The sequence below is a fragment of the Pimephales promelas genome, chromosome 11 (genome assembly GCF_988280905.1).
Source record: "Pimephales promelas chromosome 11, fPimPro1.hap1.1, whole genome shotgun sequence".
In the NCBI taxonomy this organism is placed as follows: Eukaryota; Metazoa; Chordata; class Actinopteri; order Cypriniformes; family Leuciscidae; genus Pimephales; species Pimephales promelas.
The window spans coordinates 10,917,924-10,933,449 of record NC_142779.1 but is presented as its reverse complement, the minus strand read 5'-3'; the positions used below and the strand labels follow the sequence as shown (position 1 = coordinate 10,933,449).

The following is a 15,526-nucleotide window of genomic DNA, read 5'->3' as shown; positions in this document are numbered from 1 at the left end:
TGAACATCTTTGGGACGTCTTGGGCTCTAATATTGTTCTCCTAGTCTCTTTGCTTAAGCACCATAAATTAAGGGGACTAGCTCATTACATCTGAAGCTGTTCCAACGCTAAAATTAGCTTTGGACTAATCATAGTGTAGTTGAGGTAATGCAAGAGCCTGAAACTGCCTTTTCAACCATTTCATCTACCATATTTCAAAACCCAATCAGCACAAGTCAGAGGTCCCTTATTAAATCTATTAATGATGAGGGCGATTAATTCCTAACGAGCTGGATAATAGTTCTAATAGATGGAGAATGAGGCCCAATTCTACCAGAGCACTTTCAATGAGAAAGTTATAAAATCACATTCTTTTAAGTGGAATGAAGAAAGTCCTGATTGGCGTTAGACACCATTTTAAATAAAAACCAGGCAGGACATTCAAGCGGACATGTCATCAGGAAATGAAAGTGATTTCATCTTGTCAGGAAAAAAAAAACAAATGCAAAATGTGCTGTACCTTTAAAGCATGCCAGCACATCAATGACAACTTAGCAACTCATCTACCCCTAAAAAGGTACATATTACAATATATACCCTTAAAGGGATACTCCACTTTTTTTGGAAATAGGCTCATTTTACAACTCCCCCAGAGTTAAACAGTTGGGTTTTACCGTTTTCGAATGTATTGAGACGATTTTTTGATATTTAGAAGAATATCAGTAACCAGACAGTTTCTGGTCTCATTGACTTCCATAGTATATTTTTTTCCTACTATGGAAGTCAATGAGACCAGAAACTGTCTGGTTACTCATATTCTTCTAAATATTAGAAAATCGGCTGAATGGATTTAAAAATAGTACAACTCAACTGTTCAACTCTGGGGGAGTAGTAAAATGAGCCTATTTCCAAAAAAAAGTGGAGTATCCCTTTAAGGTAGGCCTACTATTATGAACCTTTTAGGTTTATAAAGTATAAATGGCCAACTGAAAAAAAAAAAACTGTTGTTTTTTTCCTTTGTTAGGACTCAATGTGACAGAAGAAACCGAGACACCAGGCTTCTACCTTCTAATGTCAAATTTGGGTGATCCCATGTGAATTGTAGCCTCATTTTCATGTTCTTAGCTGTAGCACCCGGTGTGGTCTCCGACTGCTGCAACTCATCTGCTTCAAGGTTCAATGAACCTTGAGTGTTAAGAGATGATCTTCTGGAGCCTTCAGTTGTAACAAGTAGTTATTTGAGTGACTGTTGCCTTTCAATCAGCTCGTACCAATCAAGCCATTCTCTTCTGACATCAACAACCCCAGAGATGGTTGTGCGACAAAATCCCAGTAGATGAGCAGTTTCTGAAGTAGGCTACTTCCACCAGCCCATTTTGCACCAACAAACATGCCACGTTCAAAGTCATTTAAATCACCTTTCTCTCCCATTCTGATGCTCAGTTTGAACTTCAGCAGATCATCTTGACCATGTCTACATGCTTAAAAATGCACTGCCATGAGACCGGCTGATTAGAAATTTGCATTAACGTGGATTTAAACAGGTGTCTCTAATAAAGTGGTCGATGAGTGTATTATACATAATGAAATATAATTTAAAAAAAATTATAATATATTAAAATAAATACATGGCAAAGGAAACAAATTTAAAAAAATGCATTGTGTATGTGTAGTCAAGTTTTGTAGAGTCCAATCAGCTTGTAATCTCTGCAGGAAGCAACAAGAGTCTGAAGCATGAAAGAGGTGAGGCAATCTACCAAAGCTGCCTGAGAGAGCAAACGGACTACAAGGGTTACAATCAATACAGACAACCTGAGCTGAGGATATAAACATGCACACCATCAGTCACTTCCTACATCTATCTGTCATCCCACCCCGGCCCAGTTTATGCTTATGAGTCACAATAATGCATAATCTTGTATTCACTCAGGTACAGAGGACAAAAGCCCCATTACACGCAAATTAGAAGTGGGAGAGAATGAGCTTTAGTCAGTTACACAAGTCAAATGAATTGCCTCCAGTCACCAGCCAGTGAAGCGCAGGCATTCAGGACGTTAATAACATCAACGGCGATATGAGCACGCGCTTCAGGCCGTGGATAACTTCTGTCCTGACGGAAGCCAGGAGGAAAAAAAAAAGAGAGGTGGATGAACGTTAATCAATACAGAGAGAAAAAGACTGTGTAATTGGGCTAAACCGAATTGCGGTGTCACCAATTAGCTGGAGGAGTGGGTGAAAGGCTTAATCTGTCTTTAATTGTTACTGTTTTTCTTGCTCATTTATTGGAGCTCTAAGAGAGCAGAGGCAGCAAAAAAAGAAACTCTTCAAAGAAACCATATTCAAAAGGCATTTTCGAAGCTAATGAGCGACTACAGCGAAACACCTATATGCGTTTGCTAAGTACACACCAGTTACTGTATGTCTAAAAGGGGTTCTTCTAAACACACACACACACACACTATGTATTGTTCTTTTAATCGCATTGTACCATTTATTATTTGAATTGTCTTGATTTTCATGAATACTTTTTCTACCTAGTCTGTGTAACAGTCTCTTTGCTTAGGAAGACAAATATTTGAATAGAAACCCTCTGAGAATGGATGAGAATGACAGACAGCAGAGTTTAAAGACTGATTAGAAAGCTCATCAACTTTATCAAAGCTAGATGAAACATAAAGAGACAAATATCCATCTGCTTGTTTGAGGCTTGCAGCCTACAGTCTCTCAGGAGGGTGTTCTCAAATTTTAGGAAGATTTTGAGAAATGCAATTCTAATTAAGTTTATGTTAGGAGCTGGAGGTAATATGCTAATCAAATGCATGAATAAGATAATGGGGAGGAAAAAAATACATTTCTTTTATATATTTGAGCCTTACCACAAAATTTATTTCAAGCATTTAACTAAAAACCCAGTCATAAAACTAATTGACACCAGAAGTTCAATAATGTTAACTAACAGATGATTTTAGGACTTTAATCATCACTTTAAATCTAACTTCCAACTTTGAGATGTACAAAGTTTATGATAAACAATACATTTTAAGCAAATGGACTGCATTTATATAGCGCTTTCATAGACCTACTGGCCACCAAAGCACTTTACATTTTGCCTCACATTCACACATTCATACACCGACGGCGGTGTCAGCCATGCAAGGCGACATCCAGCTCGTCGGGAGCAGCTGGGGTTAGGTGTCTTGCTCATGGACACCTCGACACTTGGTCAGGTGGAACCGAGGATTGAACCACCAACCTTTCGGTTTGTAGACAACCCACATGAACCACTGAGCCAATGCTACATCAAATGATAATCAGACTTGTTTACTGCCACTGCCGCAAATAAAATGCCTCAGTCAAATTTGTATTATTGATGCTACATCAAATGATAATCAGACTTGTTTAAGCAAATGTTTGCAAATCCAGATAAAAAACTGTAAATGATCTTCTAACATCCTTGTTTTTCCTCTAAAACGTGCTTGACGGTGCCTGCCCTCTGTTGACAAACAAACAACTGCTCAGCGAGCAATGAAATGCCTTTATAGATAAAGAGCGTAGACATCAAGTAGGAATATCCCACATCCGACTTTCAATGGAACAAATTGTGAATGCAGAATGAAGTTGATATGAAATATAATTGGCTTTAATCTCTGTAGTAAGTAGTTTACCAGGCCCACCTGTGTTCAGCTAGAGAAGTGTTTGCTTACCTCTTTAGTATGTCTGGTGCACTGTGGTATATCCATCATCCTGACAGCCAATCAGGTTAGGGAGTCAGAGTTACACGGTTACTGTGACATCCAGACATAGAAAATGCTTCAAAGGCCAAACAAAACTGAAGGGAATGTGCACACACTTTTGTAGCAGTACTAGAGACTGGCTAGTGTTTAAATATTGTCATATAAATATTCAGTTCAATCAATGCAGGGTAATTTCACTTATATTCAATTGTCACGCACGTTTTGCTATAGACAATAGACTATACATAAGTGATCTTTTTTCCTGTTGAGATAACTTTGAATCCTGCAATTTATGGACACTGTATCCAGTTCTATCGAAAAGAACATACATTTATTTTTCCCCAAAATCCTACAAGTTCATAAACAAACTGTCAGCCAAGCCACGAAACACGAAAGTACAGAGAAAACACTGACGGTGCTCCAAATCAATACTCAATGCTACTTACTTCTGTTTCACAAACAAACACCACTATTCATCCGTGTAATTAAAATAACTTAAGTGTGCCAGTGCGGCATACTCTATTTATTTAACACAATAGAATATTTTTCACAGAGCTTGATCTGTTTTGGCATTGTAAAATCATTTGACTGAACTTCGGCTTTGAAAGAACTTGGCTTGAACTCCAAGTATACTCTCGATGGAGATCCAGAGCTGTGAATCCACAGCCAGAAGATATGAGGGAGTGAGGAAAAGAGAGAAAAAAATGGGAGGGATATAAAGTATACGCACCAATCTCCCTCAAATGCCAAGATGAATTACATTAGACGTGTCCCTCGCCTGCAGAAGACTAAATGCACACCAAACAACAAAGCCCTACAGCCTCTAACTTCAACTTTGATATCTATCATCACTCCCATGCTTATAATTGCAAAACAAACAAAACAAAAAATTATCGCTATTCATACTGGATAATATATCCAAGAATATGTATAGCATACATCGCATTCCTGTCACCATGACCTCAACCTTTGTGAATGTCAGGGCATACGTGCTTACACAATAATATCCGCTGGAAATTACTCCACACAAATACGGATGCATACAAGACAAATGGCCAGTGTCAAAGTTACAGTGTTATGGTGCATTTTCCAGCGCACTCCATTAATAAAACCAATAAAGCTGTGTATCAAAGAAGTAAAACGATTATAATGAAAAACGGCATGACTAAACCATAGCAGTTTACCCTTATGTCAGTTTATTCATAGCGACATTCTGTTTTTCTGTGATAAGCAAATTGATATGTAAAGATTGGAATGACGTTACATGACATTGTGTTGACCTGACAGTTAAAAATCCCACAGAACACAATACAGAGGGGGCTGACAGTCTAGCGTGAGCTTCAATATTTATACATAGTGTGGCAGGTGGCATGTTATTATTTATACAGAGTAGGTGGCATGTAATTATTTTGATGCACTTTGAGGCACTTTAAACACAACTCTGGTCGCTCAGCTCTGTAATTTGACTGTCCGGATGTACAACAAGGTATTTCTGAACACATATTACTACTGAAAAAAAAACACAAAAAAACCATCTTGTGCGTTCACATAAATGGATGATTTCCATCAGCATATGGTTGCTGACTGTTCAAGAGTCAAATTAAAATAAGTGCATGTTCACCCTTATATACAACATTTTAAATGAGTAATTGTTTAATATATAGCAAAAGGCAATATTAATGTTTTATAAAGTTAAAACTGTAAAACATCTCTTCCGGGCAGCATTGACAGCATGAGGGTAAATGATTAGAGATGTTGGGTTTTTTTTTTCTTCTTTTTTTTGTGACATATCCCTTTAATATTGTATATACACTACCATTAAAAATGTTGGGGTCAACCAAAAAAAAAAAAAAATTTAAGGCTGCAATTTACTTGATCAATCATCGAGTCAAAAGCAGTAATAATATAAAAATATTCTGTAAAAATATTGATCAAAAATACTTGATCAGCTGACAAACAGAAATCCAACGAACTTGATTGAAGCGCAAAAACAAACCTCATTGGTTCTTAAAGAAGCTCAAATGTGCAAGCATAAAACGAGCATGAACATCATTGGTTCTCGCACGTCAAGCAAACAAACTTCCGTTTCTATTTATCCTAAAGTTATATGGATTAGATTTACAATATCTTTATGAACTTTGGAAGCACTAGTGGTAGTTGCGTAGCTGTCTATGAAGGGACAGGAATCGCTCAGATTTCATAAAAAGGTTTTAATTTGTGTTCCGAATATGTTCCGAACTGGTTTGGAACGACATGAGGGTGAGAAAATAATGACAGAATTTTTTTTTTTTTTTTGGGCAAACTATCCCTTTTAAAAATCATTCATATAAGCTGAATTTCTTATTATTATTAGCTGAAAATAGCCATTCTGCAGTGTAGAGCAGAAAGTTAGGGTTAGTTTTTTTTTTCTTTAGAATGTTTGATAAACAGCATTTGTTTAAAATAGAAATGTTTTCAATCTAATGTTTGCCATCAATTTAATGTGTCCTTAAGGCTTAAAAGTGACACTCATGCAGGTTGCCAGATTACGGAAGCCATTATAGGATGTTATTTAAATATACTGCACCAGAATAGACTTCAGCCTATAAAGTTGTCTATCTACCAGCATCATCTTTCTATATTTTAAAATTCATTAAACATTCAAATGTATGCACTACATTTTAAAAGACAAAATGTGTAACAAAAATCTCACACTCCTTACCTTTTGCATTTTATAATAATTTCCTTTTCCTCAGTCGAGCAATTACTCTCATCTAACCACTGAAAAGACGTAGGAAGGGATACACTGCTTCATGAGACATTTTCATTTTTATATGCCTTAATTTGTGAATACGTAATTGGCGCATTCCACCATCAGTGTGATATGCACGTGACGTCTATGTTCGTCAATAAATAAACTGCACGTGCTAATGCTCGAATCTCCCACGGAAATCCACCAGTACCACTGGAGTTAAAAAACAAACAATATTACAAGCTTACCGCTGTGAATCGAGCAAAGGCAAGCAGATAGTTTTGAACACTGGCTGGTTATGTATTTTCTCAAATATGTATTTTGGATTATTTTTAACCCAAACAAGTTATGGACTGCAGCTTTAATTACACAGAACATTACTATACATTAAATGAATAAAGTATTCATACCTGAAAAATGTGACAAAGAACTGCACCAAGTCCATGATGCTGCTGTGCTGAGAGAAGGAGATCTATGAAAAAAAAGAAGAAAGGTGGTAGAGATATTCGTAAAATATCACATTAAACCTTTACTGAAGGATGTCCAAATATATTTAACATTGGACATGATATTGTCTCTTAACAGCCTTATAGTCATATTAAAAATAATGGGAAATATGTGGTTTGTGTAACAAACAAAACACATCAGTTTCCAGTGCATTGGAAATCAACTTAATTCAACAAATGTTTTAATCACCAAATGGCTTTACATTTAAAGAGGGAAAAATAAACATGCTGGGCTAGGTGACAAAAAAATAAAATACTGTTAAATCATGTTTCTAACAAACAGATGGCCTATAATAAACTTGTATATAACAGATGACATATAATTTAATCAAGTGTTCATGTTGTTGATCTAATTTAACTTGAATTTGTTGTGCAACGTACTCTGCAAACTTTCTGTAGAATAATAAATGCTTCTAATCAAAATAATTTTGACTTGACATGCAAGAAGTTTTATTATATATTCACGGCATATTAATTTCTACAACTTGGCAAGTTTTCTTAGAAAACAAGCAGCATGAATTTTCCCCACACATAATATGTCAAGTTCATTTCCCAACCCTAAATATTCTAAAAGACTCAAAGGTTCAGAGAATTTTTTTTTAATACAAAGAATAGCTTATAACCCACACAATGGAAATCAATTAAAAGTAAGCTAATTATGCAGTAAAACAATTATTTATATTGTTACTAAAACACTAAGCAATTAAAACTAACAGTGTACAATATCGAAGCTGCTAAATTTTACTCCAACTAACATAACTGAAATGCAAAGGGCTACTTATGTCCTGAATAACTATGATTGCATTGTAAACAAAACAATATCCTTAGATCAATTTAGTAATGCTTGAATATCAAAGTAAAGATTTACTTTATCATAAGTAACATTAATAGTTGTGGCTGCACATGAGAAAAAAAAGAGCATGAGATGAGGCCGCTACAATGCAACTAGTATGACCATGGATTAACACACATACACAGATAACCACGTCAAAATTCATTTTCACATTGCATGACAGTTACAAATACAGCTTCAAACCTGTAAATAGGCAATTAAATATACATGTATATAAGAAAAATATCAGTTTTGATTATATTTATTCCATTGAACGTGTCCCAGAGCCACTGAGAATGCAAGTCTGTGATGGTTTAATTCATTAAAAAAAAAAAAAAAAAAAAAAAATACACAAAGTACCACGTACCGATACATAACTGTAGTGTTTGAAATCACTGGGGTTCAGTAGATTAACATTTCTCCCTGTCTTTCCTTCCGTAAGCTGTACAATAACCACAGTCTGTTATATAAAATGCATTTGATTTCTCAGCTGTTGCAGTCAGACCCACAAATAAGATCCTTGGTTCCTGTCCATTCGCTGATTACTTTAGCTACATGACCGAATTATTTGCCTTTTCAATATCCGAGGCCACTCACATCGATTGCTTATGAGAATCCAATACATAATTCTCCCAACTAAACCTATCTAAATCTTATCCGCACTCCATCTCCATCTAAAAATCGACCACCTGATAAAAGAAAATGTCATTTTATGATTGATTTGTAAATGTCAGATGTTATCAGAGTGATTTATTTTTCAAGAAGTGGCGAGCTTTAAAAGTTCAGGCGACAAAGTGTGTTTACTTAGTTTGAATGAGTTTATTTTTCTTAGAGGACACGCTATTATCGAAAGCAAAAACAGAGCCAGGTATAGCGTGGCAATTACGCACATACATACAGACGTTACTCCTGGAAAAATTTTGCATGACCAATGATCATGAAAACACTCTAAACAATGCTGGGTGGTTTTAACCCAAATTGGGGTCAAATATGGACAAACCCAAATATGTTGGGTTTAAAATGTCATTTAAAATTTTAACCCAACTTCAACTTTCACTTTACACTGTACATTTTTTTAATGGCATTTTTAAACCAAAATTTGGGTTTGTCCATAATTGACCCAAATTTGGGTTGAATAACCCAGCATTTTTTTAAAGTGCAGTAACTAGCATCTGTGAGATATTTCCACACGTCATAAACCTGCTGTTATTTTTGGATGAAAGAAAGAAGCATTAGGTTAGATGGAGAAGAGTGGATAGGGAGGTGTGTGTGCATGCAGGTGGAAGTGAGGGGGTTGGTCAGCCCTTGAGTGATTTACTGGCATTTGCTTTTTGCAGTGAAAGTGCATGACAATCAAAAACTGAAAGAAAGAAAGTGTTGAGAAAAGCTGATTTCTCTTGCCAGAGGGACTGGCCATTAAGCGGGCCGAGCTAGTGGCTGGAGCTGGTACTTTTACTGAAGTGCTCTCGTCTTCTCCCCACTCCTAATTTTTAGCCTTTTACTGTAAACATCATGTTGGCTTGAGAGCGGTAACACACAAATTGAGACAATCACCATTAGCAAATCCTTAAAGGTACAGATGTTTTGTTTTTGTTTTTAACTAAAAAAAACAAAACAATTAATAGTGCTTTTGAGATATATGGTTAAATAATGCTATATGCACAGGAGATGAAGACTCATAAAATGAGTTTTATTGTACATAGAAGTTAGCCGCCCTCTAATGGGTAGCTCCATTACGGTGCACACAACCATATTTCTCATGACTGAATTGCTGAAATGTTGTGTTGCAGGGTTTTAACAATATCTGATTATTTATCAAATTGTGTTTAATGGAATCTAATTGATCTCCAAAAAGGAATCATTTGAAACCATTCTCTTTTCTTCACATCTAATTTCTACTGACTTTACTGAAGTAAAGAAGTATTACAGTTAACATAACTTCCCATGTAAAATGAAAGATGCAATGAAATCTGAATATGCAAGTGTAGTCTGGCTAAAAAAAATCAGATATGAAACATGTTAATACTGGTTGTAGAAGGGTTCTATAATACTGTAAGTTTGGGCTCAGTACAGTTATTATTATAATTGCAAAGAAATTAATACATTTATTCCACAAAGATAAATTAAATAGATAAACAGTGAGAGTAAAGATTTTACATACAGTATATATATATATATATATATATATATATATATATATATATATATATATAGATATATATAGATATATATATATTTGAAATATACATATATATACACATATATATATATATATATATATATATATTTGAAATATACACATATATATATATATATATATATATATATATTTGAAATATACATATATATATATATATATACATACATATATATATATATATATATTTGAAATATACATATATATATATATATATATATATATATATATATATTTGAAATATACATATATATATATATATATATACATATATATATATATATATATATATATATATATATATATATATATATATATATATATTTGAAATATACATATATATATATATATATATATATATATATATATATATATATTTGAAATATACATATATATATATTTGAAATATACATATATATCCACAAGTTTCCTACGCCCCATGAGGCCTTGCGTCAAAAGTGGGCGCGACTTCCGGTTGGAAGTAAACAAAGCACGATTTGACATGCTTGACACTCGTTCATTAAACAGTTGACAGTCATTCAAGTTATAGCGATCCAAACTAGCTAACGATGTGGGAACACAACCTCAACGAAATTAAAAAAGGTGAAATAACAGTACCTTTACCCTCCGCAGTAGTTGATTGGGAGTATTATAATAACATTATTAATAATCAATACTCATCAAGGCATGGTGACAAGACAGTTGTGCGAGCTGGCAAACAATTAAAATAAAAAATACACACTTAGTCATTGTGCTTTGGAGTTTATTTAAAATTATAAATGAATGTGCTACTTGAATACATTACTGGCACATTTGGTATTCTGTCAACACCGGCTTTGATCCTGAGTTTAGGTGCAACATCAGTAGAGAACAGCCAAACACATGCTGATAAAAGTTTATAGAATATTAAGAATTTAAACAAATGTACACAGGAAGATTCGTCGTCTTTTGGGAGGTGATGGAAACTACAGTCGTTGGCAGGAACACTCTGATTTCGTTTTCAGCTTATGTTTAAAACAATCACGTTTAAGCCACTGAACTAGTTTAGTCCGGTTATACATACAACCGCGAACAGCACATGTTGTCCATGAGCTCCGTAACGACATCTCTCATAAAGATTTGCGTCTTTAAATAGTAAAATAATTCTCCGAAAAACAGCTAGCCTCTTCGCTAACTAACACACAAAATACCATTGGAATGCTACTTCCGCCGCCTCACCGGAAGTTTCACCCACTTTATTTTTTACAGGAGCGCCCCTCGGAAACTTGTGGATATATTTGAAATATACATATATATATATATATATATATATATATATATATATATATATATATATATTTGAAATATACATATATATATATATATATATATATATATATATATTTGAAATATACACATATATATATATATATATATATACATACATTTACACACACACACACACACACACACACACATATATATATACATACATACACACATACATATATATATATATATATATATATTTAATGATCATTTTTATCAAGCTTGTATATTTAAGTTCAGTGATTTCACTTAAATGGCAATGATAATTACCTATTAATTGTTATTTAAGTGAAATTACTGAACTTAAACATACAAGTTTGATAAAAATCATCATTAAAGAAAAAAATTTCAAATGGCATTTAGAGGCTTTTGCATCTGAACTCTTCATATACTGTATATATATATATATATATATATATATATATATATATATATATATGTATATTTCAAATATATATATATATATATATATATATATATATATATATATATATCAAATAAATACAAATAAAACTAGATGGTGCAGGATAATAGGTCCTTATATTAACTCAACCTGCTGTAAACATCATTCTCTATAGGACACAGTTGATTGGTTCCTCAATCAGTAGCAAATGAGCTTGCATGCTCAACCTTCAATACTTGGGCTGAATCCCAATTCACCCCTTGGCCCTACCCCTTGTTTTCGAGTGTACCCTTACAAGGGCCAAGGGGTTGAAATATTCCCCTACGAAATGGTACAACCCTTCATGAACCCGATACGTCATCAGTCGTCGGCGATGGCTCTGCCGTTACAGAGTTTGTACAGGATTTCTCCATGACAACAACTGACAATCAGCGCAGCTGCTCTTAACTTTGAATAAACATCACGATTATAACATCCCTTCCTCGAAATGTATGTCTTTTCTGATCGGAAAGGTAATTTATCATACCATTTCTTAATTTAAACGACTATAGTGTTATTATAAGAGTAAATAAAGTGCGTGGTGGAATCATCTGGCGTTAAATTTAAATATTTAACCGTTCGCCGGTGATTTCCGATGCATTCCATGAACTTTTCTCTTAGCCCACCGTTTGGAGTGTGCCTCTGAAAAATCTCCGTTTCGAGGGCTATGTAGCCCTACCCCTTCGCCCTACCCATCGATCTCAACAAGAATCTGGACACCCTACCCCTAGACGTGAACGCGCAAAACGGAGGGGTAGGGCTAAGGGGTAGGGCCAAGGGGTGAATTGGGATTGAGCCTTGGTTAGCATTTGCTGTAGCAGTGCAGCACACTTTCAGAACCCTCCATCCTCCCCAGCTCCACCAGTATGGATCTGCTACGGGTAATTTCATGTGTGCTATAGTGTACAGCAGCAGCATGTCTTGCTTGCTCACAGCAGCGTGTCATGAATGCATTGACAGTAGCAAGTTACGTACTTGCTCCGCAGCACCAGCAGCAGTAATAACCAACAACAACAGCAGCGTAGCAGATCTATTCCGAAAAGACTATCAACATTGTCATATCCATTACCATGCCAAACAGTCAGAGATGTCATTACAGAAATGCGGTTCTTTTGAACTGTTAATCAAAGAATTATCGCAGTTTCCGCAAATACTGTATACTAAGCAGCCTAACTGTTTCAACATTGATAATAGATTGATAAAATAAGGAATGTTTATTGAGCACTAAATCCGCATATCTGAATGATTTATGAAGGATCATGAAACTGAAGACGGAGAAAAGGCTGATAAAAATTCAGCGTTGTCATCACAGGAATAAATGATTTTTTTATTAAAACAGAAAACCGTCATTTTAAATTGTAATTTTTTTACAGTACTACTTTTTTTAATCAAATAAATGGAGCCTTGGTGAAAATAAGATAATATAGTATAATATATATCAAAAAATATAGTCCTAGCTGTCCCTAAACCATGGCAGACATACTGTATCCTTTTTGATGGCTTGCTGTCTCTTTGTCAATTAAAATAATAAAAACCCTAACAAGCTCTGAGTTTTTCATGATGTCTTTATCTGCCGTCAGCATTTTTCTTTCCATCTCACTTCAGCTTCTAGCTAATAACCCTGACTTCTCCAACTCCTTTAAAGAGCTCTTTGAGGATATAAAAGGACATTAAGGGTATGCTAGCTAGCAGATTCCCAGCTCTTGCATTTTCCCAGACATTGTAAATGTGAGATATCTACAGAAGAGATTTAACAACCTGAAAATGGTGATACATGGTCAGGGCAGGGTCAGGAGTTTAGGCCCAAAGTCGACTAAAGCAAAACTCTGGCTCGTAGGGCCATTTCAGCTGCCCTCGCAGTAGCTACAGCATTAGATTGTAATGAAGATGGGTGAGGAGAGGTAGAAGGGAGTGTTTTTTAGCACAAACTCTATCATACTGTCTTTTTTGTGATTTATTTACACTGATTAAGCTATAATTTACCACACAGAGTTGAACCACAAATCATCCAGTTGCATATAGACAATGTATATTAACTTGACATGACGGCAAAAGAATTTAGTGAAATGTTAGGCTACTAAACTAAAAGCGTGCTGGACTATAAAGGAAGTTTGTGGAACACTGTGCCAGAAGTCAGGGATGGCATAAGCATTAGCATAATTTATCTTTTAACTGGATAAAAGTGTGATGATATCCAAGGCCAACTTGTACTAAATGTATTGATTTCATTTTGCATTAGCATCCAATTATCCAAAAAAATGCTACCTTACACATCTAATTTACATTTAGCTGCAGTCCAAAGTAACGTGGAAGAAAAGTTTGGAATGAAAAACACCATAGAGATCACTTTTATGATACTTTAAATCTGTCAAAAATATTTCTGCTAATGTACTAAAATGGAGCTCCGCTTGCAAAGACCTTGTGCATATTACAATATTGACGATAACAGCAAATTTAACAATTTAGTGTCTTGTTTTCTGTCATGTTGTTGGCTTAATGCTAAACACTTTACACCAATTGCAGACTATGGGCGTCAATCAGAATCTATGATCTCATATTGTACGAAGATCAAATGCTTGAAAAAATGTCAACTACAAAATTCTAATCATCATCATAATAATAAAGTAAAAATCTGGATGAGACTGACTGAGGGGCCATGTGTTTGTGTATTAGAAGTACTAATGCAAAATTAAACTGGGAAGCAGAGTTCAGAAGCAAATTGATCATCTAGAACGATCTGACATCTAGAAGAAAAAAAAACAGTACACCACAACACCATCATTGTACAGAGATTAGAGGCTAAGTGATTATTGAGTGCATGTGCTTTTTAAAGTTCAATACCACCTTTGAGCACCAAGAACCCTGAGGTTAAGCAAAACAGAGTCAGGGCGAATAAGAGGGTCTGTGAGGCCTGAAGATAAAAGCAAAGAGAGCTGTTAAAGTCAACTACAACACTTCTCTGAGAAGAATATCAAGAGCTGAGGTGAGGACAGGACACTGCTAACCTCAGCACTGGTCACTGTTGCAAACATGCTGTTTGTGTTTGAGTGCAAGGGAAGGGATAAAAATAGATGTTCCTGTACTTTTCCCAAGAATATTAAAAGTGTTATAAAAAGTTCTGAACTGGATGTGTGGGATAAAGGGATATGAGAGAGAGAGAGAGAGAGAGAGAGAGAGAGAGAGAGAGAGAGAGAGAGAGAGAGAGAGAGAGAGAGAGAGAGAGAGAGAGAGAGAGAGAGAGAGAGAGAGAGAGAGAGAGAGAGAGAGAATGAAGAAGATTGGCAGTTCTGCAGATGGTACATTAACATATTCATGGCAGAACCTAATGACTGCAGTAAGATATTAGTTGAATATTATGCACACCTACAATATTCAAATGAGCATCGTATTTATAATCAGTCACATGCAAAGATGTAGCTCATCTGAGGTGGAACTCACTAATCGTATGCTTGTATGACATGTGTTGCTAAATCATACACATTCACAATAAACATCTGGCATCAAATCATACCAAAATGTCAGGTTTTGGCGATCTAAGGCCTTGCATCTGCTTTTATATTTTATTGACAATACTGCTGATGCAAAAACCTAAAATATTGTAAGAAATCTGTACTAAAATATTGTGATCCAAAATTACACAGATTGAACACTTACTGCAGAACAAATAATTGAATAAAGTAACAGTTTTATTATGGATGGTATGGTTTAAATTTACAATATATATATATATATATATATATATATATATATATATATATATATGGTACTGATCAAATAAAGCAAATATGTTATTTCTG

General features: G+C 34.8%; 1 protein-coding gene across 3 annotated transcripts in view; it reads right to left on the bottom strand.

The window, feature by feature from the left end:
- Positions 1-15,526, bottom strand: part of atrnl1a (attractin like 1a) — a 207,578-nt gene that overhangs the window by 82,699 nt on the left and 109,353 nt on the right. For all 3 annotated transcript variants that reach the window (XM_089116952.1, XM_089116951.1, XM_039672737.2), the window contains one exon: positions 6,855-6,916. In XM_089116952.1, the coding sequence (XP_088973078.1) occupies positions 6,855-6,916 (62 nt within the window). The remainder of the gene's footprint in view (positions 1-6,854; positions 6,917-15,526) is intronic.